Source organism: Eschrichtius robustus, chromosome 7, assembly GCF_028021215.1.
Source record: "Eschrichtius robustus isolate mEscRob2 chromosome 7, mEscRob2.pri, whole genome shotgun sequence".
In the NCBI taxonomy this organism is placed as follows: Eukaryota; Metazoa; Chordata; class Mammalia; order Artiodactyla; family Eschrichtiidae; genus Eschrichtius; species Eschrichtius robustus.
Window position 1 is genome coordinate 4,063,881 of NC_090830.1, and position 23,465 is coordinate 4,087,345.

At 38.6% G+C, this 23,465-nt stretch overlaps 1 protein-coding gene across 3 annotated transcripts in view; it reads left to right on the forward strand.

Moving 5' to 3' along the window:
- SLC16A9 (solute carrier family 16 member 9) overlaps nt 1-22,499 on the forward strand; it is a 65,258-nt gene extending 42,759 nt beyond the window's left edge. For 2 of the 3 annotated variants that reach the window (XM_068547497.1, XM_068547498.1), the window contains exons 3-6: nt 684-827; nt 12,894-12,989; nt 18,312-19,229; nt 19,861-22,499. In XM_068547497.1, coding sequence (XP_068403598.1) covers nt 684-827; nt 12,894-12,989; nt 18,312-19,229; nt 19,861-20,048 — 1,346 coding nt within the window. In that variant the 3' untranslated portion in view covers nt 20,049-22,499. The remainder of the gene's footprint in view (nt 1-683; nt 828-12,893; nt 12,990-18,311; nt 19,230-19,860) is intronic. The other variant, XM_068547499.1, reaches the window with a different exon arrangement.
- Nucleotides 22,500-23,465: the final 966 nt, after the last annotated feature.

A 23,465-nucleotide genomic window follows, 5' to 3' on the forward strand; every position in this document is an offset into this window, starting at 1 on the left:
AATTCCAGGTTACATGTAGTGTGTAGGGCAGTGATACTGACAAAGTCATGCCTGGGTGGGTAGGGTAGAGGCATTTGCCCCACCTGCCAAAATCTTCTCTAGGAAGGGCGTAACTACCCTCACTTCATCCCTTTATAAGCATGCTGTTGATAGCATTGAGTCTATCATTAAGTTTATTTTTATCATCAGTTATATGACTGGCCTTGTGCTGGATAGGAGCTCTGGGTAGAAAAGATGCATGGCAAGTACAGGAGACCAAAATCCTCAGAAGAGTGTGGCGGTTAAGGTGATGGACTCAACAGCCAGATGGCCTGGATTTTTACTTCTTAATTGTTACTCTGAGGGTGGCTGCGGCTTATTACTCTCATTGAAAATTTAATGAAGTCTGACTCCAGAGCCCCGATTTCTTAGCTACGTGACCTTCCTCTTCTGAAACTTTAATCTCCTTATCAGAACGATGAGGATAACAAAAGCACCTACCCCCCAGGAATGCAGTGAGGTTATGATGAAGGGAGATTGTTTATGTGAAGTAGCAGGGTGTCCAACCCGTAGTGAACACACGGCAGCTTATTATTGCTGTTGTTGTTTCACGATGGAAAGAATCGTCTTAAATTTCGGACGGATGATAGGATGTGGAGAGGAGGTTACTATTAAATAAGTGAAGGTTTCATTTATGATTTTAGGTCCTGTGTGCAGCCTGTGTGTCTCATCTTTTGGAGCAAGAGCCGTGACAATCTTCAGTGGCTTCATGGTGGCAGGAGGCCTCATGTTGAGCAGTTTTGCCCCCAATATCTACTTTCTGTTTTTTTCCTATGGCATTGTTGTAGGTAAGAAACTTGGTCCCCGTGACGCTTTTCTGAGCTTTGAGAGTTAAATGTTTGACCCCTGTGACGTTTCTTATTCAGTTAATGTAAGGAGTGAAAATGCTCAGGAATAATTCACTTTCAGCAACCGCTTCACCAAAAATGGTTGCTTTAGTAAAACGTCCACCCAGTGAATCAAAATACTTCAAAGGATAAATGTGTTTTAACAATGCCCATTTTGTTTTCTTGCAAGGCATGGGGAGGTTTTTTTTAATTTCAGCACTTGTCTCTCTAGCACAAAAAAGGAAAAGAGGGAGAGAAGCATGCAACTTAGATGTCACTGACACCTGCCACTTCTCACTGATGTACGAAGTGGTCCCTTTCCTATTGGGCGGTGAAGCAGGGCTCTGTTGAACTGTTTTTGTTCTAAACATCCTTGCGGTTCCACAGCACCTGTCACCAGGGCCCCAATCACAAGGTGATAGCAGAAGTAAAAAGCAGATTTTAAAGCACATAATAATAATGATTATTTTTGTTAAAGGTAAGGCATGAGTGAAGAAAACTGAGTGGTGGGGATGATTAATGATGATCTTGGTTACAGCAGAGGAAAGGGTACAGGGCTCAGGGCCTGAGGGCACTGGCAGTTGTGGGGGGAGTGCTTCTGTGATGTATTGTACTCACTGTATTCAATGTCAAGCATCACCAGACTCAGGATCCCTAGGAGCTGTTGGTGAGGAATTTTTAAAAGACTCCGACTTTCAAAGTTTCTTCTTAACGTCTGAAAGAACTGAATTTTTTTTTCTTTTGAATAATAAAAATTTATTTTGTAAATCAAATAATCACTTTCAAATGTATCCTCTATGTAAGTCCAAATGTTTAGGAATTAGAATTTTTTAATAATACACCAATGTTATCATATACAATTGGAGGGAATGACAGTTGAAATACAGTGTAGGCAGAAGTTGTTCTAGTTTTTCATATTCAATTTGAACATATAGAAAAGTATATTAGTCACATAGAGAGAATGAAATATTTTATTTTAGATCATAAAAATATTATGCCCACTCTATTATACAGTAAAACATAATAGAATATTTGCTTAAGTAATGAAAGTGTCAAGAAATGATTTGGGTTATAATCAGAGGAACATAAGTTATAAATCTGTAGAAAGACTGATATTTTCCAAATGAAATTCCGATAAAAGGCTAAACAGTTTCAAACATTTTATATAAAGAATGAGTTATTCCTGATCAACATGTTTTTGCTTTAGTGTCAGAAAAGTCACAACACATTTGATAAACGTATGTTAAGAGCCAGTTTGCTAGACATGAGTTCCGTAGTACCATCTATATGACAGTTGTTCAGAAATGATGGCAAAATTCTTAGAACACAGCATATTAGGGTGGAGGAAGAGGTGCCTGCCAATGCTGGCACAGCTAATTAACAGGAGGAGAAGCTGCAAAGGAAAAGACTGGAACAGAGAAGATCTCATTGCTACATGTGGCAGCGAAGGGAAAAGCACAGCTGAGCCGGACACAACCCAGGCAGGGACACAGACGCTGCGGCTCAGGATTTTGGTGTTTAAATACTTCAGAGACAAATTCCAGCAAGATGGTTGGTTTGAGTCAAGCCTGAAAGAATTTAATTGTTTTGACTACCAATATTCCTCTTTTTCACATGGGAATATTTCCCCAATAATAAATAATAGAAATTATAGCCGCTAATATTCCAGTAGGTGGTGTGTGCTAGGCTCTGCTTTATATGATCTCATCCAGTCTTCGTGTGAGCCCATTTTACAGAGAGGGAAAGTGAAGCTCAAGCAAAGTGAAATTACTAACTAAAGCCACATAGGTAGGAGATTTGGGGTTGAATCCATTCAGTCTGACACCAGATCCTGACCTCTTTTACATATTTGTAATTATTTGTAGTGCTTTTAGAACTCTTAAAGTTTATTTTAAATTTAGCTACATACCCAGATTCTACTCAGATCATAATCTAAATAAGCAGGTCATGTGTTAGTTCTTTGAGAACAGGTTATATGTTTGATATTTTATATGACTTATTCCCTGTAGTGCTTAATACAGTTTAAACCTATACATGCAAATATGTTGATCTCTGGTGTAGAATTTGAAGGTATTCATTGAATAGTCATCTTGCATTCTTGTCTAAAATCATGAAAATAAAAATGTAGAGGGGCTTCCTTGGTGGCGCAGTGGTTGAGAATCTGCCTGCTAATGCAGAGGACACGGGTTCGAGCCCTGGTCTGGGAGGATCCCACATGCCGCGGAGCAGCTGGGCCCGTGAGCCACAACTACTGAGCCTGCGCGTCTGGAGCCTGTGCTCCGCAACAAGAGAGGCCGCGATAGTGAGAGGCCCGCGCACCGCGATGAAGAGTGGCCCCTGCTTGCCGCAACTAGAGAAAGCCCTAGCACGGAAACGAAGACCCAACATAGCAATCAATCAATCAATCAGTCAATCAATAAATCTTAAAAAAAAAAAAAAAAGTAATGCTTTTACAAGTTTAAAAAAAAAAATGTAGATACCTGTGTTTGTTTATGAGCATCGGATTACTCCTTTTAGGACAAACCCCTTTTTCACATAGAAAGTTGAATCATTATGCCATTGGCATGATTTGGGCATTTCCCCAAAACTTTGGACTAAGCATTTAAAATTTCATGGGGTTTTACTCCCTCACATGGTTTCAAGGTTAAGGTATAGCCTTTGTGAGTACATATCCAAAGTTGTCACTGACTTAAAAATTGACCCGAAGTGAGTGATACCATAGTATTTGTATTCCCCATAAAAATGAATTTTTAAAAAGAAAAAAATTAATGTACATTGTTTAAGATTTTATGTACATTTGATTTTGTTGGAAGCATATCTAAGGATAGATAGAAAGAAAAAGACAAACTTAGGTAACTCCCATAACTAAATTTCAGAATTTCTGTAGCAATGGAGAGAGCTTTACCAATCTGTGAAACTGATTTTGATTTGGCTTATGGTGTTGGAACCTTTCAGAAGCTAACCCTGTCCCTTCTCCCCATGAACCCGTGATCTTCTGTTAATGAGATAGGATTTGATATTGGCCTTGACTTACTCTTCTGGCTGCTGCTGGCGGTGGTGGGCTTACAGGGCTTCCACTTGGCTTTCCCCACTATGGTAGCTTTTACTTCACTGGCCAAAAACAATGTAGGTAGAAGGTTATACCAACTACTATGTACATGTGCTCCAATTAAATATCAGGAACTGAGGAAATGACTAGGATGGGCCCATGGACTCAGTGGACCCACTGTGAGCCAGACCTGGGCCATGATCCCGCATATTACATGGCCCTCATGTGATCCCCTCTAAGGGGAGGCCATGTAAGTGCCTCAGGCCCCTAGTTAACAGTGCCGGTTCATTTCCTGTGTCCTGGGGTGCTCAGAAGGCATCCCACTGTCCCTTGTGTATGTATGATACCTAAATAAGTGATCGTAGTTCTCTTTGGGGCAAGATTCAGGATATTATTGTCTATATATTTGCCATAGTGTTTTTTGCAACGTCCTTCCTTCTGGAATCCTGGCCTTTCCTTCACTTAGTGGAATCTGGGTCAGAAAACAGGCTCACGTCTGAAGATTGTATATGACTCTGATTTGGCAACAGGTTCTGAATCCCTGTGACAAGGAGGAGATTGTCAGCTCATGGAGGGAGCCCTGGGCTTTGGGTCAGGAGACAGGTCCTGTGAGCTTGAGCAAGCCCCTCGGTCTCCAAGAATGACTGTCTCCTCATCTGTGAAGGCAGACTAAGAAACCTGCCTCACGTAGGTCTTGTAAGGACTAAGTGAAGTCGAGCAAAATAAAAATAAGATAAATGAAAGAGTTGAGTTGGATTTCAATAGTCAAAAATCAATTTAATTTTAATTTCAATAATAATTTTACAGGTTCCAGTAATTTTAAATAATTTAAAAAAATTTTAAAGTTTTAATTTCAATACTTAAAAAGTCACGCACTGTAGTAATTATTGGGCCCCTGTGAGCTACTTCTTGCTAGGAGATTATTAACACGTATTATCATGGTTGACTTCTTTGTGGTTTTATTTTGTCAGTAGGCTCAGAATATAGGGCTCATGGAATATTTGTAGGGTAAATAAGTGGGAATTTAGTGAACAATGACACTTCCATTCTGTCGCCATTGGAAGGAGAGTATCCAGTTGAAAAGGAAGTGACAGGAGATTATTGCACCACCTAAACTCCTCCCTTCTGTATTATGAATTCCTTAGAAAAAACAAGAAAGTTTCAGTTTAATGATAACATATATTGAGCACCCATTCTGTGCAGTATTCTAAGCATTTTCCTCTCTCTGGAATGAACTAGATGGTCTCTTAAGATAATATGGCACAGGCAGGAGAAAGCACTAACAGTCCAATTCTGGGGTTCGGCCGTGGGGGTTAATCTTATCTTACTCACTTGCCAGCCGTGGACTGTAGACATGTCGCTTACCTACTGCTTCTTCATTTTTAAAACTGAACATAATAGTAGTAACTACCTTCTAGGGTTTTGCGGATGGATGAGTTAAAGCAATAAATATTCACTAGCATCACCATCATTATCAGTTTTGTGACCTTGGAAGATTATCCAACCTCTCTGAGCTTCCGTTTGTATTGCTTATGAAATGAGACTAACGTGACTTCACAGAGATATTGTGACTATTCATGAGATAATGTATGTAGAGAGGCACACGGGTGTGTAATGAATATTTGTTCCCTTCCCCTTAAATTCCCTTCTGACCTGTTAGTTCAAGACCACAGCAGCAGCTTTTTGTAACTGAAGAAGCTCTATTGAATCAGAAATATTTGTATAACAGATTAAATAATATAGAGAAAGAAAATTAAAGTTATATGGTATGTTTATAATATAAAACATCAAAAAGAATACTGAAGTGTATTAGTTGGCATAATTCTGTTTTACCAGTTCTTTAAAAATACTGTCTTGAGAATATGATGTTATCTTGTTTGGGTTTTGTAGCTAGAATAAAATGGCAGCTTGCTGGTTTTCAAGTGACTGTATGTCATACTGCCAAACCTGGTAATTCAGGCTCCTGTGTTCTCAATAACTTTACTAAAATCGGGAAAAAGAAAATGTGGTGGGACACTGGGAGGAGTGGGAAGAGGGGCCGCAGGAAATATGCCCTTAATGACTTGCTCAAGCTTCTTCCCAATTATTTCCCTTTGCTTTTCTGAAAAGCACAACTCAAAATCAATTTCTTGCTTTCTCTTTTCTTCAGATTATATTGTTCCTTAGCTACCTGATTACTGTTTTCTTAATAATCTCTTCTTGATTTTGGAAACATTCAATTTTCTCTTCCTTCCTTTTCTTGGTAATATCTGCATAGTCTATTGAGCTTCAGGAGGGCATAACCCACTTTCATAGACAATCTGATTCTCCTTCTCTAGTGACGGCAAATGAGATAAAAGTTGTTTTCTGGATATTCGCTTTAGCAGGTAGTTTTATAAGCCCTTGTTTTTTGTTTGTTTTTAAGAGTTGTGCCATTAAAGATCGCCTTTTGTCTCTCATGGGTGTTCAGTTATAATAAGGAACTATGATTTTCTAATTAGTCTGAGGCTAGAGCTATATAATGCCATAATACTCAGGTGGAAAAGTGAAAAACTATTGCAGCACAATGACTATTTTTGGGTACTTCATTATATTCCAAGGACAGATACTGAAAACTTTTACATTTTTTATGTCTCTTAATCTTTACAACTATCTTATGAGATTGTTTTAAAGATAAGGAAACTGAAAGTCACACAGCCAATAAATGATAGAGTTGGCATTTGAATCCATGCCTGCCTGGTCCCAAGCCTGTGCTCTTGACTAACCAGTGTCATGTTCAGGGTACTCATGCTAAGCGTATAAAGTTTGTGCTTTAATCAAGCCGGTGTCAAAGCTATATGCTTTTGTAAAGCCATGTCAATCAAAAAGCTAGCCAGTTGCTTAAACTTTTTCTTTTTTAATTAATTTTATTTATTTTTGGCTGTGTTGGGTCTTCGTTGCTGCACATGGGCTTTCTCTAGTTGTGGTGAGCAGGGGCTACTCTTTGTTGCGGTGCGAGGGCTTCTCATTGCGGTGGCTTCTCTTGTTGTGGCTCACGGGCCCTAGAGCGCAAGCTCAGTAGTTGTGGCTTGCGGGCTCTAGAGCGCAGGCTCAGTAGTTGTGGCGCACGGGCTTAGTTGCTCCACGGCATGTGGGATCTTCCCGGACCAGGGATCTAACCCGTGTGCCCTGCATTGGCAGGCGGATTCTTAACCACTGCGCCACCAGGGAAGTCCCTGCTTAAACTTTTAAACTTTTTCCATGCAGATGTTTTAGGCTAGAAACATAAACAGTAATTGCATTTGGATGCTCTAAACTTATCTTTTTCAGCATCCAAAGTTCCATCGTCACAATTTTATTTCTAGAAGTAGATACTTCTGGAATATTATAGGCAATTGCCTACCTTAACCTTTGGTCAAGATGATAAATCCTACTGGCTCAGCTATTCTAAGAGGTGATCAAATACTTGTTGCAGAACATAGAGAAGGGAAATTCTCCCAGATGACCAAGAGGCAGGTCCAAGAGGCACACACAGTGACCAGCTCTTCTGGTTTGCCCAGGACGAAGGGGTTTTCAGGATATGAGACTTCCAGTGGCCAAACCAAGAAAGTCCTAGGTGCTATACCTAACCCCTATTTTACACATAGAGTCTGGATTCTGTAAGTTTACCCTCATCACTTTTTAAGATTGCCATATTAGAATGCACTATTACTAAAATATTCCCTTTTCATAGAGATAATACTGCAGGGAGAAATTTTCATATATAAAAGTGGGGGCTTGATAGATGTCTGTTTAGTTATATACACAAAAATATGTATATAATGAAAGAATATTTAAAAACAATTCATAGACAATTTTCAAAATATGTACACAATTTCCAATGTTTACCGCTTGTCCGTTTTGTGTGATTTTATTCATATGCTGTTTCCTTAGAGATGCTTGCTTTATATTTCTGAATTAGATGCATTTTATCATATTAGAGTGTTTAACTTCAGTTATATTCTCTTCTTATATCTCTCTTATCAGTTTAATTGATCTGGGTGTTTTTTAGTTACAGACAGAGATTAAGAAAAATGAGGAAATGAGGCTGTTTAGTGTGATTTGCCCAAACCATCATCCTGTAATACATACAAGTTGTAAATTGTATCTTTTTTTTTTCAAGCCATATAATTCTAATTCTGTATTCTAATGATGCCATCCTGTTACATGAATTATTGTGAAAGTAAAAACATCTTAAATATTTTTACAGCTAAGATTTATTTTCTGGCCTAAGTAAAAAAAATCAGCATCATTTAATTGTAAAGCAGATGTAAAGATATATTTTTTTAAATATATATTCACACACATACAAGCATACATACATACCATGTGTGTGTGTTTGTTGTATGAATAGAGAAGATGAGACACAGAGAGGAAGAGAAAAATGCAAGAGAGAGTGACAGAGTAAGAATAGATAGAAATGGTTGAAATTAGCCAATGTGACTTAACATTGGGGAATTCAAATGAAGTTTATGGGAAAAAGTAGTAGAATAACTTTAACACTCTGTGCCAGGCTCAGACCTGGAACCAGGATACTCAGATGAATAAGACACAACCTGCCCTCAGGTAGCTCGTTGTCTAGTTGGGGGAGGAGACTTGTACATATGTAACTTGTAACACAGTAAAATAAGTGCAATTACAAAATGAAAGCAGCATTCAGTGCGGGTATAGTATGTATGTGTGGGAGAGGGGCTGCAGAAGAAGACTTCATGCAGGAATTGGTGCTTGAGCTGAGTCTTGAAGGGTGGGTGGGATGTGATCAGGTGGGCACGGGTTGGAAAAGGAGTGAGGGTGGTGGGAGAAGGACATTCCAGGAGCTCAAATGCTCAGAGGCATGAGATACAGTGGATAATAGGGGTCTTTTCAGAGATATTTGTTTAAGGAATGCACATGTCACGAGGGGACTTGCAAATATGTCAAAGCTTGGTTTGCAACAGAGACCCGATGATGGAGGGTTTATTTGGACTTTATTGCAGGAGAGTAATGTGATGAGAGCTGTATAACAATGGGTTAGACAGTAGATTGGTAGAAAAAGTACTGGAGGCTGAGATGGTGATTAGGAGGCCATTGTTCAGAACAGAAAAGACCTGGAGGAGGTGAACTGAGGCAGTGGTAGTTCACACGGTGGGAGGTTGATAATTGAGGCAGTGGGAGTGATAAAGAGCGTGATGTCTGGTTCGATGGGAGGAGATCAGGGAAAAGAGGCCTCTGAGGTTGTGGTCTCACCCAGAGTATGTGGAATGAAACATAAGGTATGGAAAGGAAATGCTAGAACAGGTAAATATGTTTAGTTTCACCTATGTAAGTAAAGGAAAACAATTATATTTTGCTAATGATTATGCTTTGAATCGTTAGTAGTTTAGGTATTTCATTTTAAAAATGATTATGCTTATACAGGAGGTCGATTCTCAAAATCTTTTCATTGGTAGGAGCCTGATAAAAAATGATTGGAGGGGCTTCCCTGGTGGCGCAGTGGTTAAGAATCCGCCTACCTATGCAGGGGACACAGGTTTGAGCCCTGGTCAGGAAGATCCCACACGCCACGGAGCAACTAAGCCCGTGCACCACAACTACTGAGCCCACGAGCCACAACTACTGAAGACTGCACGCCTAGAGCCCGTGCTCCGCAACAAGAGAAGCCACCGCAATGAGAAGCCTGTGCACCACAACAAAGAGTAGCCCCCGCTTGCCGCAACTAGAGAAAAGCCCGCGCACAGCAACAAAGACCCAATGCAGCCAAAAATAAATAAATAAAATAAATTAAAAAAAAAAAAATGATTGGAGACCAGGGAAGTCCCTGGCGGTCCAGGGGTTAGGACTCAGTGCTTTCATGGCCGTGGCCCGGGTTCAATCCCTGGTCAGGGCACTAAGATCCCACAGCCACGTGCTGCGGCCAAATTAATTAATTAATTTTTAAAAATGATTGGAGACCAAAGAAGGCTTTAAGGAAGTGGTTTCCAAACTTTATATTCTTGGAACCCTTTGCACTCTTTTATTTAGGACCCCAAGGAACTTTTAATTATGTGGACTTTACTTATTTATATTTATTCTGTTAAAATTTACTGTATTCAAAGGTGAGAAATTTAAAAATATTTGTTTAGTAGTTCATTTAAAGATAATAATAACAAACCCAGTACACGTTAGCATAAATGACATACTTATTATGAAAAACAATTCTATTTTCCAAAAGAAAAAGTTTAGTGAGAAGGACGGCCTTGTTTTACATTTTCCCAAATCTCCTTAACGCCTGGCTTCGTGGAAGACATCTGGATTCTCACATCTTCTCTGTACTCAGTCTGTTGCAATGTGCTTTTTTGGTTGAAGTTTATGAAGGCAATCTGGTCTCACACAAAGGAAAAGGGAGGGGTTTTCAATAGTCTTTTCAGGTAACTGTAGAAACTCTTCTTTGATACTATCCCAAAACTTGATGTGTGATAGTTTTCCAAGGGTTAATTGCAATATGGAACCTGAAACCACATCAATATACTTTTCATGCTCTGTAATATTAAATCAATTTGTTTATTCTGTAGTTTGAATAGGTCAGCATTCAAATCTGATTTTGTAACATCATGAATTGGTTATGTGAAAAATATTGGTTCTCTGAGTTATGCAAGAACTTTAAAATGTTGACACATTTTATTAAACAACAGCTAAAAAATCACTTTTGTTAGTATCACCAGTAGGCTTATCAGAAAATCTTTATGTGTTGGGAAGCTGTCAAATCACGGTGTTGGATAAAAGTTTCCAAAAATTCTAATTTTTGCTGGAAAGCTCAAATTTTATCATTGGTAACAGTTATTGTCAAGTTATTTTCCTTGTTTGTTTTCAAGAAAATGTCTGCCAAATACTCAAGTCTGAGTAACCATAGTTTGTGTCTGTCAGACATTCTTTCAAATACATACAGGGTTACATGGAAAAAGTGGCTACTTTAGCTGGCTACTAAAACAATTGCGTAAGTGCTTTATCTTGGCAACAATTGTAATTCAGATGAAGCATTTTTAAAAAATTTGTTTGCTTTTACTATGAGTGAGTGGTGATGAAACGTATAAGGTATGAAGTTGGATACCAATATCTTGATTCGTACTAAGGCTCTTGAAGTTTTTCTCACCATGTCTTTTGCACCAATAGCATAAATGTGAACACAGTGAAAAAAGCAGGAAACATGTCAGTATCATTATGAAAATAGTTTTGACTTCATGGACTCCATTGAAAGACCTTGAGGACCATCTTTTTAATAACTGGTGGCTTAAGGTCATCCTAATACAGATGTGGGAAAGCATCATGTCACCTTCTGCTTTTTGAAAACTTTAGAGAAAAAGCATTTCAAATTTCTGCTACTTTAAAAAAAATGAGATGATCTTATCTGAAACCCATGGCCTTGAAATAGTTTTTTTAAATTTCTTTCTTTTCAGTCTAAGGTAAAATGTTTAAAAGTTACTGTTTTAACTTTTCTAGCATTGGCATTTAGTAATCAGAAATGCCTTTTTTTTTTTTCTTGTCTCTAATGCCTACCATTTGACAGAGCCCTGACAACCAAATCACACAAAAGTAAATTCATTCCCTCTCCAAAGGCTTTCTGAAATACAGTTTTAGTTAAGGGTGACATTTTTTGGCTTCACAAAATTGATCATTCAGGAACAGGTCTTATTTCATCGAAGTATATTATATGTAATAATGATAAATGTATAAATCAATCCAACTCATGTTTTAATGAGATAGTATCTCTTCCCTTAAATCATACAAAAGTGTGCTATATTTTAAAAGGTTTATTTAAAGTATAATTATTTTCATCTATCTCATTTCTTTAAGAATACTTTTTAATGCAGTCACAGATGATCATCTGGGTCCTGAGTTAAATGCTAATTTCCTAAAATGTTTATGCATTATATTTGTTAAACCCATGTATTCTTTCTAATGATAGTCCAGGTCGCAATTTGAAAGTAATGAAAATGACCTTAATAACTCACCTAATGAGTCATGGTTAAAATTAGTTTCTAGACGACGGCTTTTGTGTTGTTTATAGGGTGATCCCCAAGAACAGACAATGTTGCAGAAGAAAGGCAAATGTTATGAGTTAGAAGCCAGAGGAAATTTTTACGAAAAACAAAACTGGGGTTATTAGATACTTAATAGGGAGAAAAAGATTAAGCCAACAAACAAGAGCCTTCAATATTGCCCTGGGGTCTCAAGAAAGGGATAGTGAGTTGTAAGGGTTTTTTTTTTTTTCTAACTGTAAAAGAATTTCAAATTTACAGAAAAATAGAGAATAGTATAGCAAGCAACCATATGGTCACCACTTAAATGTAACCGTTGTTAATATTTTATTGTATTTTCTTCCTCTTTTTTTTTTGCGAAGATATTTTAAACTAAAGACATGACATTTTACTCCTAAATAAGGTAGTTTGCATCTCTAAAAGATAAAAACTTACAAATATACATTTTACGACGATGGGATGATCTGAGAGCGCCGGAGGGCCTTTGTTTTGCAGACTGGGGTGTGCCAGGCTGTGAAGTCTAGCAAAATAGCTTGGCATGATGAAGGGGATTTTATAAAATTGTATAGAGGACCTAGAGGAGGAAGAACACTGAGCCAAGAGTAAAGGTGTGGAAGAGAGACAGAGATATTTAATGGGCAAGTTTGATTAAATTTTGCTATTTGGTGTGTGATTTAACCATTTTTTCTATCTCTCCATAATGTCTTAATTTAAATTTACATTATTCATTCATGCTTTAGAAATTGGATTATTTTTTTGACTTGGCCCTGACCTTAGAGTGGGTGTGGAGTGAAAACCAAGGCTGCACAATGTGTTCATTGGAACTGCGCAACTAACATCAGAGAGATCTAGGAACCCATACTTTGAAGAGTTTTAGGCATTTAGTAACAGAATGTCGTATTAGAGTTATTTAATTACACCTCTTTTTTTTCTTGCATTGAAGTAATACTGTCTGGCTTAATTTATGCAATGTCTTCTTGTGTTTAGGTCTCGGATGTGGTTTACTATACACTGCAACGGTGACCATTACGTGCCAGTATTTCGACAGCCGCCGAGGCCTTGCACTTGGCCTGATTTCAACAGGTACACTTTCAGTATAAGTACAGCACTGCCACTCTTCAGCCTTCTAATCAAAGTTAGAAGTTACAAAGCACAGATATGTTTAACCAACCACGCCCCCGCTGCCATTCAGGTAGCACAATTTATTTTACTCTAGTCCTAGAAGGAAATTTTATTTTCCCCTGTAAATATGGGTGTAGCTTTCAAAAAACCCTAAAGATACATGTATGAAAAAGCTGGGGCATTAGATGTCCAGTATAATATAAGAAAAGAAAACTTATGGGTCCAGGAAATGGAGAGTCACATGCTGGTGAGAGCCTTTGCTAGAAGAAGCAAAGAGCACTTAAGTAAAGCACCTGATCCCTGGGAAAGAGAGGAGAAATGGAAGGAAAATGGGTCCCTTCAGGCCACTGTCAGGAAGAACAATGCTGACACCTCTCCGGCTCCATTTATGGTGGAACTTAGGGTTTTCCCGAAGTACTGGTTTGTGAATACATCTCGTTGCTCTATTTGCATATCCAAACAACAGACTGTTTACTCTCGTTACTCTTTTAATAATCAAGAGATGAATCACTATGGACGGTGAGGGGGGTGGGGTGCTGGGTGTAAGTGTGTAAGTGTAAAAGCCTTCTGGACTTGCTCTGATATTGTAAAGTGGTGTTTTACTTTTCAGATGGATTTTCTTCTAAGCTATTTAGAGAACTTATCAAAATTTCTGTGGCCAATGCTTTATGAGTTTGCTTAGGAGATTAAGCTGCCAAGCTTACTAAAACTTGTATTTAAGTTTACATTGCTACTTGTTCGTGGGTAGATATTCCTGGGAAGTCAGACTTTCAGATAAGCTGAAGTACTTCAGTAGTGTATCTGGCAGCGGGATCCAAACTAATGTTTTGTTCCTGAGGCCAACGCGGTGGCAACAAAGTGCTTCCAGATCAAATTAAATCGAGCTGGATATTTACCCAAGGTGGTTTAAGGAAGCATTGCCAGGAAAGACATGTGAATCATGGCCTAGGACGAAACAGGACCGGAGTCTGAGGGCATGGCTAAGGCAGAACTGGGAGAAGAAAGAGAAGAAACAAAAGATGGAGAATCCAGAGCAGTTGGAAGGCAGTTTAAAGAACCTGACAGCATCTCCCACAAGTATGGGAGGGAGTGTGAGAGCAGGCCTGGCACTGCTCCTTAAAGGATAATAGGTCTTACCTATACTGTATTTTTTGTAGAGGCACTATAACGTAGTGACAAGCCCAGACCCTGGAGCCAGTCTGCTTGGTTCTGAATCCTGTGTCACTCAGTAACTGTCTGGTAATGGACAAGTTACCTGTTCTGTGAAATTAACTGTTAAGCCTCAGTTTTCTGAACTGTAAAATGGGGATAATAATAGTACCCATCTGTTGGGCTACACCCTGTAAAGCCTGTGCTTGCCCAGCTTCAAGACAGAAGAAAGAGCCTGGAGTCAGCGACAGAGACATCAGTGGTTTAATGGAAGGGGGGAGCTTACAAATCCAAAGCAAGATCCTGGAGTGATGCCCCACTGTGTGTGGTAGAGGGTGGGCAGGACATGGACGCGGGTTTTCGCTCCCGGGGTGGGGAGGGGAGATTGCCAGTTATAGGGGAATTGACATCAGGTTGGCTCATTGGTTACCGGGAAACTAGCAGAGAGGCACACACCTCCCCACCCCTTGGATAAGAACAATCACTAGGTGGGGCCTGGGACCAGTATATAGGAAGGTCAGTCATGCGAGTAGGTGTAGGTGAAGCGGGCACTGGTCAGGCAGGGGATGTACAGAGAGCAAGAGAACAGCCATCTTGGGTGGCCTGACCATACACCGTCACATTGGGTTATTGGGAATATTAAAGGAACATATGTGTAAGGCACATGGCAGGGGCTCCAAAAGTGTTAGTCATTATAATTATGACCTAGGTTTCCTTTAACGTCCGAATTTATTTGTGATGAAGATGTTGGAAATTGTATGCTGAGAGAGCTGTTCTCGCTTTCACTCAGTCTAAAGAGGAGAGCATAAGAGACCGGGCTGTGGCACATGAACCAAAATGGATTGACTGTGGACAATCTAGATTTGGCAGAATTGGGGAGTTTTTAGTTGTAACACATAGGAAGTTAGATGAGGCAAAATTAAGGAGCGGCATGAATCCACTGTCTTTGTCTATTCAGGCTGCTGTAAAGTAGCATAGGTTGAGTGGCTTATACACAATAGAAATTTATTTCTCACAGTTCTGGAGGCTGGAAGTCTGAGATCAGGGTGTCAAGGTCAGCGTGGTTAGATTCTGCTGAGAGCCCTCTTCTGGGTTACAGACTGCCACCTTCTCCCTTTGTCCTCACGTGGCAGAAGGGAAGAGGAAGCTCTCTGAGGTTCTCTTTTATAAGGGCACTAATCCCATTCAGGAGGGTTCTACCCTATGACCTAATCACCTCTCAAAGGAGATACCTCCTAATTCCATCACACTGGGGGTTAAGATTTCAACTGACAAATTTTGGAGAGACACAAACCTTCACACTGTAGTATCCACCTTCAGTGAAAGTGGTGACAAGAAAAACAAAACTCACAGTAGAGTTTTTCTTTAGTTGAAAAAAAAACCCAAAAGCAAAATAGTTGAAATAATGTGACCTGGGACTTCCCTGGCGGTCCAGGGGTTAAGACTTCACCTTCCAATGCAGGGGGTGCGGGTTCGATCCCTGGTCGGGGAGCTAAGATCCCACAGGCCTCGGGGCAAAAAAACCAAAGCATAAAACAGAAGCAGTATTGTAACAAATTCAATAAAGACTTTAAAAATGGTCCATGTCAAGAAAAAAATCTAAAAAAAAAAAAAAGAAATAATGAGACCTAGTTGAAATATTGTGATCCAGTTGAAAGAAAGAAACATGGGCATGAAATAGAGGTTTTGGGGAAACGATCTTCATCCCTGGTGAACAGGGATTGATAAACTAATGCCCATGGACCGAAACTGGTCTATTACCTGTTTTTGGACAGCTCGTGAGCTAAAAATGGTTTTTACATTTTTGTTTCGTTGAAAAAAAATATTTCATGGCACATGAAAATTAGGTAAAATTAAAGTTTCAGTGTCCATAAATAAAGCTTTATTGAAACACAACCATATTCGTTCCTTCATGATTCTTCTCTGGCTGCTTTCACGCTTCAAGGGCTGAGTTGAGCATTTGTGACAGAGATTGTATGGCCCACTATGCCTTAATTATTTACTCTCTAGCACTTTATAGAAAAAGTCTGTTGACCCCTGGTCTTAATCAAAGCATGAGTGTATCTCATATTGTTTCAGGTTCCCTGAACATCAATTCATATTTTCCCTCTTTGTGATAATGTATACTTTAGGCATGCATGGAAGCATAATTAGTGCTTTATTTCACTTTTTCCTTTATAGTGATGATTTTTAAATTGGGATTTTATTTTTGAAGATTAAAAATTACGGTTTTACAGTTTACACAGTTCCACAAGAGAGCTCTAATTACTCTTCACTGCCCTGAAAGAATCCCCCCATCTTTTTTTTTTCTCTTCTTTTTGGCCAAGCCTCGTGGCTTGTGGCATCTTAGTTCCCCCACCAGGGATCGAACCTGGGCGTCTTCAGTGAGAGTGCGGAGTCCTAACTCCTGGCCCACCAGGGAATTCCCTCCTGCATCGTTCTAAGCCATAACTACATTCTCATGGGCTGTGGGCTAAAGAAACTAGTGTCCAAAGTGGAATTTTATTTTGCTGCCCTGTCGTACACTTAGCATATCATAGGTGTTTGATAAAACCTATTGAATTGATTTTATATGTTTCCCTTATATTTCATGATGTTGACAGGTAAAGTTAGTTGGTGAGCAATGGGGAATTATTTATTTTTTCAACTTAAGGTCAAAATACAGAACTTTCAAAATACCAAGAATATTTTTAAGTGTCTAATTATATGGCACTTTGTTAGAACTTCTACAAAGAAATGGTGTTAGAGAAAAACATGAATTAATAATGAATGGATGCTAATGCAGTATGGAATTATATGAAAGGTCCTCTTTTCAATTCTTTCAGTTCGTTTTCTGAAATGCTTTCAACTTTTGAAGTATGTGCCACTTTTAAAAAGATAAGGCAGAATTCAATTCGTCTACTTTTATAACTTCTCAGTAGTCAGCAAAGAGATACTTTCTTGGTAGCCACAAAAAGATACTATTTTAGCTGTCCTTACATTAATGTGAGCTATTAATTAACGTTTGCAAGCCAAGATTTTTTTCTTTGGGGATGAAGGAGTTAACTTTAAATATATTAGGAAGGGACAACTGTGGTACCAAAAAAAAAAAAAAAAGTTTTCTTATAACTCTAAGACAGAGCCATTTGGTCATTTGTAAGAATTTTTGATGGGTTTTTTACCATAAGCTTGGCATCCTATTGGGGTTTTGATATAATTTGGTATAGACCATTTAAAAAGTATGATCAACCTATTTAGACTATTTTTTTTTATTACAGATCTACTTATTTCTTTCCTGTGTTTTCACGTGACATTTCTCAATGGTATTTAAATTTTAAAACAATCAAAAACTTGAAGTCAGAGCCATATAAGAACACTGCAAATTAATTGGGCTAATGTAACATTCCATTCCAGTGTGGTTAGTGTGATCTATGCTTAAAAAATGGAGTATTTACAGTGTTGCCCAACTGTGCAAACCAGGCATATTTTGTAATTTTAATACCCTATCAGAGTTCACTTTACTCTTCTCATAGTTTATTAATATCAAGCATCCATTCTGGTGATCAGCAATGGATTTGAGCTATCAAACCACTATAAATATCCTAAAACTAAAATATATCTTTCATCTCAAAAAATAAAACGTGAGAACTTTTCTTTTCCAAAAGGAATGCATACATAACATGGAGCCAGAAAAGTACTTTTTTGGTACTTTTTTAAGTACCCAAAAAGGAGTTGCATAAGGTATTTGTTAAGGACGTTGGGCTCCTGGTGTCAGACTGATTGGGTGTGAATCCTTCTTATGGCATTTACAGCTTTCTGATGTGTGGCAAATTTCTCAAACTTTCTAGCCCTAGGTCACTTCAAGTGTAGACTGGGAATAATAATAGGACCTACCCAATAGGGTTATTGTAAGGATGAAACAAGATGGTGCAATGTAAAGTGTTTAACACAGTGTCTGACCTACAAATGCGAATTCTTAAAATAAATTGGCACTGTTGTTGTTGTTATTATCTTCAGCATTCTTGTTGTGATTTTAATATGAAGGCACACACAAGAATGCCAGTGTAAAAGAAGAAATCAAATTGTAATACTAATAATGCTTGTCCTGAGAGCCCCAAATGATAAGAGATTAAACAGTTCCCATTTCCTTTTTAGGTTCAAGCATTGGACTTTTTATATATGCTGCTCTGCAGAGACTGCTGATTGAGTTCTATGGGCTGGATGGATGCCTGCTGATTGTAGGTGCTTTAGCTTTAAATATATTAGCCTGTGGCAGTCTGATGAGACCCCTTCAGTCCTCCGATTGCACTTTGCCTGAAAAAATAGCTCTGGAAAACGTACCAGATAGATACTCGATTTACAATGAAAAAGAAAAGAACCTGGAAGAAAACATAAACATTCTTGAAAAGACCTGCCGTGGTGAGGAAACATGTAAGAGCACTTTAGCCAGCGGTGACTGGAAACCAGAGAGTCTACTTCATAAAAACCCAACAACAATGGCACACACAAAAGAGACTGAAACGTACAAAAAGAAAGTTGCAGAACGGACATATTTTTGCAAACAGCTTGCCAAGAGGAAATGGCAGTTATATAAAAACTACTGTGAAGAAACTGTGGCTCTTTTTAAAAACAAAGTATTTTCAGCACTCTTCATCGCCATCTTTCTTTTTGACATCGGAGGATTTCCACCTTCATTACTTATGGAAGATGTAGCAAGAAGTTCAAATGTGAAAGAAGAAGAGTTTCCTATGCCACTTATTTCCATTATTGGCATTATGACAGCAGTTGGTAAACTCGTTTTAGGGATACTGGCTGACTTCAAGTGGATTAATACCTTATATCTTTACGTAGCTACCTTAATAATTATGAGCCTGGCCTTGTGTGCAATTCCATTTGCCAAAAGTTATGTCACGTTGGCACTACTTTCTGGGGTCCTAGGGTTTCTTACTGGTAATTGGTCCATCTTTCCTTATGTGACCACGAAGACTGTGGGAATTGAAAAATTAGCCCATGCCTACGGGATATTAATGTTCTTTGCTGGACTTGGAAATAGCCTTGGACCACCAATTGTTGGTAAGATATTTACCTTAAAGTCAATCCATTTACTGTTCTTCTTTGTAACATCTCTGGATACAGAAATTCATACTGTAATAATAGCACAGATTTATACAAAATAAATCTGCGTGGAATGTCTCCTGATCGTGATTTATTCAAAATCACTTTGATGTAGGTGGAAAAGCCAGTACACTTGCTCAGGAATTTGTGTTTATTCTTCATGTGGGAGAAACCCAGAATGCCTACTTATTCTTGTCCAACTATTTGAGAAATTCTCCTCCTCTAACTCCCATTAGGCCACTTTGGGAGTAGATTGGGTAATATATATCCTAATCTGCACTGTATATAAATTTTGTAAATAAATTTTTTTATTGGAGTATAGTTGATTTACAATGTTGTGTTAGTTTCTGCTGTACAGCAAAGTGAGTCAGTTATACATACACATATATCCACTCTTTTTTAGATTCTATCATTACAGAGCACTGAGTAGAGTTCCCTGTGCTATTCAGTAGGTCCTTATTAGTTATCTATTCTATATATAGTAGTGTGTATATGTCAGTCCCATGAACTGTATATAAATTGATGAAATTAGAGTATTCCTATTCATACTATGTCTATCAAACTCACTTTTTTCTTCCTCTCTTTTCAGGTTGGTTTTATGACTGGACCCACACCTATGACATTGCATTTTATTTTAGTGGCTTCTGCGTCCTGCTGGGAGGTTTTATTCTGCTGCTGGCAACCTTGCCTTCCTGGGATACATGCAACAAGCAACTCCCCAAGCCAGCTCCAACAACCTTTTTGTACAAAGTTGCCTCTAATTCCTCTAATGTTTAGAGGAATATTGGAAGGCACTGAAGACTGTTTTCTCATAGCAAAATTTCACTGTGGCTGATCTGAATGAATTTTTTTTTTTTTTTTTTTACATATCCTATTCTCTGTGTACTGTATATGTAGCCTCTATCTCCTGTATTTTTTTTTTTCTCTTTTTTCCTTTTTCCAAGAAGTGGGACTATTCTGTTTTACTATTATTCATGAGTTCTGGACATTGTGATCATTTTGGCCAGCCTCAGAAGGCTTTCTCTGTGTAAAGAAGTATGATTTCTCTGCAGACTCCATTAGTTCCATTACAAGGCAGCCAGAGGAGACTCTAGCTATTTTAAAACTGGTGCAAGCAGCGTGACGAGATATGTGTGTATCCTGCCAGGGACTAAATCACTCTCTTCTCTCTGCTAGCCTCGCTAGTAAATAGAAGACTTCGAGCCAGTCAGGAAATGAAAGGGGTTCCTAAAACAGCGTTAAGAATTGCAGTGGCACAAAATTGATCATTTTTTAAAATGATATTTTAAACTACCGTCACCAGTTTTCATTACAGTAAGTCCCCTACCTATGAACCTTCAAGTTGCGAACTTTCAAAGATATGAAGTGCGTTCGCACGTCTAATCACGTAAGTTAGTTCACGTGTCTGGCGTAGATTGTCATTTACGTGCATCCTCTACAAGTGGTTGTGCTTTTGTGTACTTTACTGTACAGCACTGTATAGAGTACAGTAGTACAGTATCTTTATTTCAAGCCCAGGATGTCCGGAAGCAAGCATAAAAGCAGTGATGATGTAGCTGGTACTACTGTACTTTTCAAGGTACTGTACTGTAAGATTAGAAATGTTTTCTTTATTTTTTGTGTTTTTTTTAATGTATTATTTGTGTGAAAAAGTATTATAAACCTATTACGGTACAGTACTATAGAGCCGATTGTGTTAGTTGGGTATGTAGGCTAACTTTGTTGAACTTACGAACAAATTGGACTTCGAATGCGCTCTCAGAATGGAACTCATTTGTATGTAGGGGACTTATTGTATTCTGTTTACCTTGGTGAACCACCCATATGTTTGGTGCCCACTGAGGATACATCCTTTCAATTCCTAAGGTGTTTGCTGAGTTGCAGGCAATCTCCAAACAGAGGAGTAGAGTCACTGTAGCCTTTCTTCATGGTTGGCCGCTGGAACCTCGCTCACTTTTGTTCGTCAGCATCCACTCAGCTGATGTTTCCCAAGAAGTGCTGATTTTACCTGTTTCCAAATTGGAAATGCATATTTAAACCATTCCGTTCTGGCAAATGGGAAATATCCATTTGCTTTGGGCACAGTGGGGATGAGTTGCAAGTCCTTGCGTGTCTTGTCAGTGAAGCCTTTATTTGCTACTATCAGATTTTATGACTATCCAATTTTAATTCAAGGGCAGAACTAAAAATTTGTGTGTGTGTGGATGTGTGTGGATGTGCACACGTTGTGCTCTGAGCCTGCGTGCTATTCAGGACGTGGGAAGGGAAGAAGGCAATAAGAAATTGATACCCTCCTCCAACTTTATTCACTCTTAAGAAAAATGTTCTAGGAAGAAAATCAACATCTAATATGTTGACATTTTTCTAAAGAAATGTTTTAAAAACTTTGCTATGCATCAGAATCTTCTATAGATCCTTTTTAAAATGTAGTTGCCTGAGTACCACTAGTAGAGACTTTGATTATGTAGTTCTAGGCTGTGGGCTAAGCATCTGTATTTTTAATGAACGCTTTAAGTGATTCTGAGAGCACAACCTGAGTTGAGAATGACTGTTTTAAGATTGACAGTAGAGAATCATTTTTTTTTCTCTTAAATAAAAAAACAAACAAAAAAACCATTGAGGTGAGGGGTTTTTAATAAATAGCCAAGTTTGGTTCTTTAAATAGGAGGCACTCTTCCCATTGTGCCAAAATTGTCTTTTCATTTCTTTTGAAATATGTAAGGTTATTTTATACTTCTATGTTGCCTTTCTTCAAAGGCACCTGAAGCACTTTATAAGCATGAATCCCCACAGCACCTCAGTGAGGTCGGTAAATAGTGCTTTTCTAGGCAGTAAACCTGGAGTGTGGGGAATTTCGTAACTGAGTGAATCCTACTCAATAACCCAATAATGGGGCTCCAAAGCACCTTGGACTTCTGCTCCGTATTCAGACTTCTGGAAACTTTTCTATGCCTCACTGTTTAGTCACTGCCAAGGTTAGTAAGTAAAATAAATAGCATTCAAAAAAAATTAAAGGAAATGTTTTTGTGATAAAAGTTCCTTTTTGCCAGTATCATGTTCTGGAAATCCAATAACCTTTTCTTAACTTTTATGCCATCCCCACATTCATCAATGTTAATACTTGTCCAAGTGCATCTTTACCATGTCTACTAATGTCTTCCAGCGTGCGCATTATCCATTGTCTAGGGAATGAATTTTAAGTTACAATAAAATACTTTTTGTTTGTTTTGCCTCAGTGTGGTTGCTTTTTCTCTTCTTAGCCCCCCGAATTACAGTCATACTTTACTTGAATGTAAAAATATGAATTCTCTGATTTCACTTCAGATCCAGAATCTGGTGATATAGATATTAGCATATTCAAAAGTCAATTTGCTAAACCATTTTGACCATTGCCTTCCAAAAAGCTAAAATATCAGTCCTACAGAATCCTTTTGAGGAAAGGGAGATGGACGCCCCTTTGCAATTATTAGTATTGATCTTGCTACTCATTAATGGAATTCTTGGTCTGCTCCAATCACATTATATTATTCATCCCTCATAACAGCCCTGTGAGATGGGGTTTATGACCCTCTTTGTATGGTATGAAACATAATTGCCATGCCATAAACAACATACACTAGTAATTTCCAAAAGCAAAATGAGAAGGGTTTCTAGCAAACCCTTTGATTTCTAACGTGGCTAGGAAATGGGGCCTAGCTGGGAGGGTTGCTATAAAGCCAGTCCTTTAGGGAATAGAGGAGTCATGTTTATGTAAATAATTATTCTTGACTTGCCTCTTTCCTAAGCATTTAAAAAACCCATTTAATAATGAAATTTTATGGATTAGAATACGATCTTTCTTTTGTGACTCAGAAGATATTTCTTGACATTCCAAGTGCCTGGGGCTGATTTGGGGAAATATATGAAATAAGAAAGTCTTCACTGACTCTAACATCTCACTTCTGCTTTCTGCTTTCTGCTTTCTCTCCCTCTCTCTCTCTCTCTGATGGGCCTCCTAGAAGCCGGCTGGTGATCTAATTTTCTCTAGGGTGACCGTGTCTTCGGGGGAGAAGTTTCAGCCACCAACTTTTAAAGTCCCCATGAGAAACAATCCCAAGAATCAGGAGTTCCTGCTCTGGGAGGTCATGACCGAGCAGGATGGCAGTTGTCTTGTACTGGCCAGAAAGGCCCGTGACCTCAGACAGCCTCAGCTTC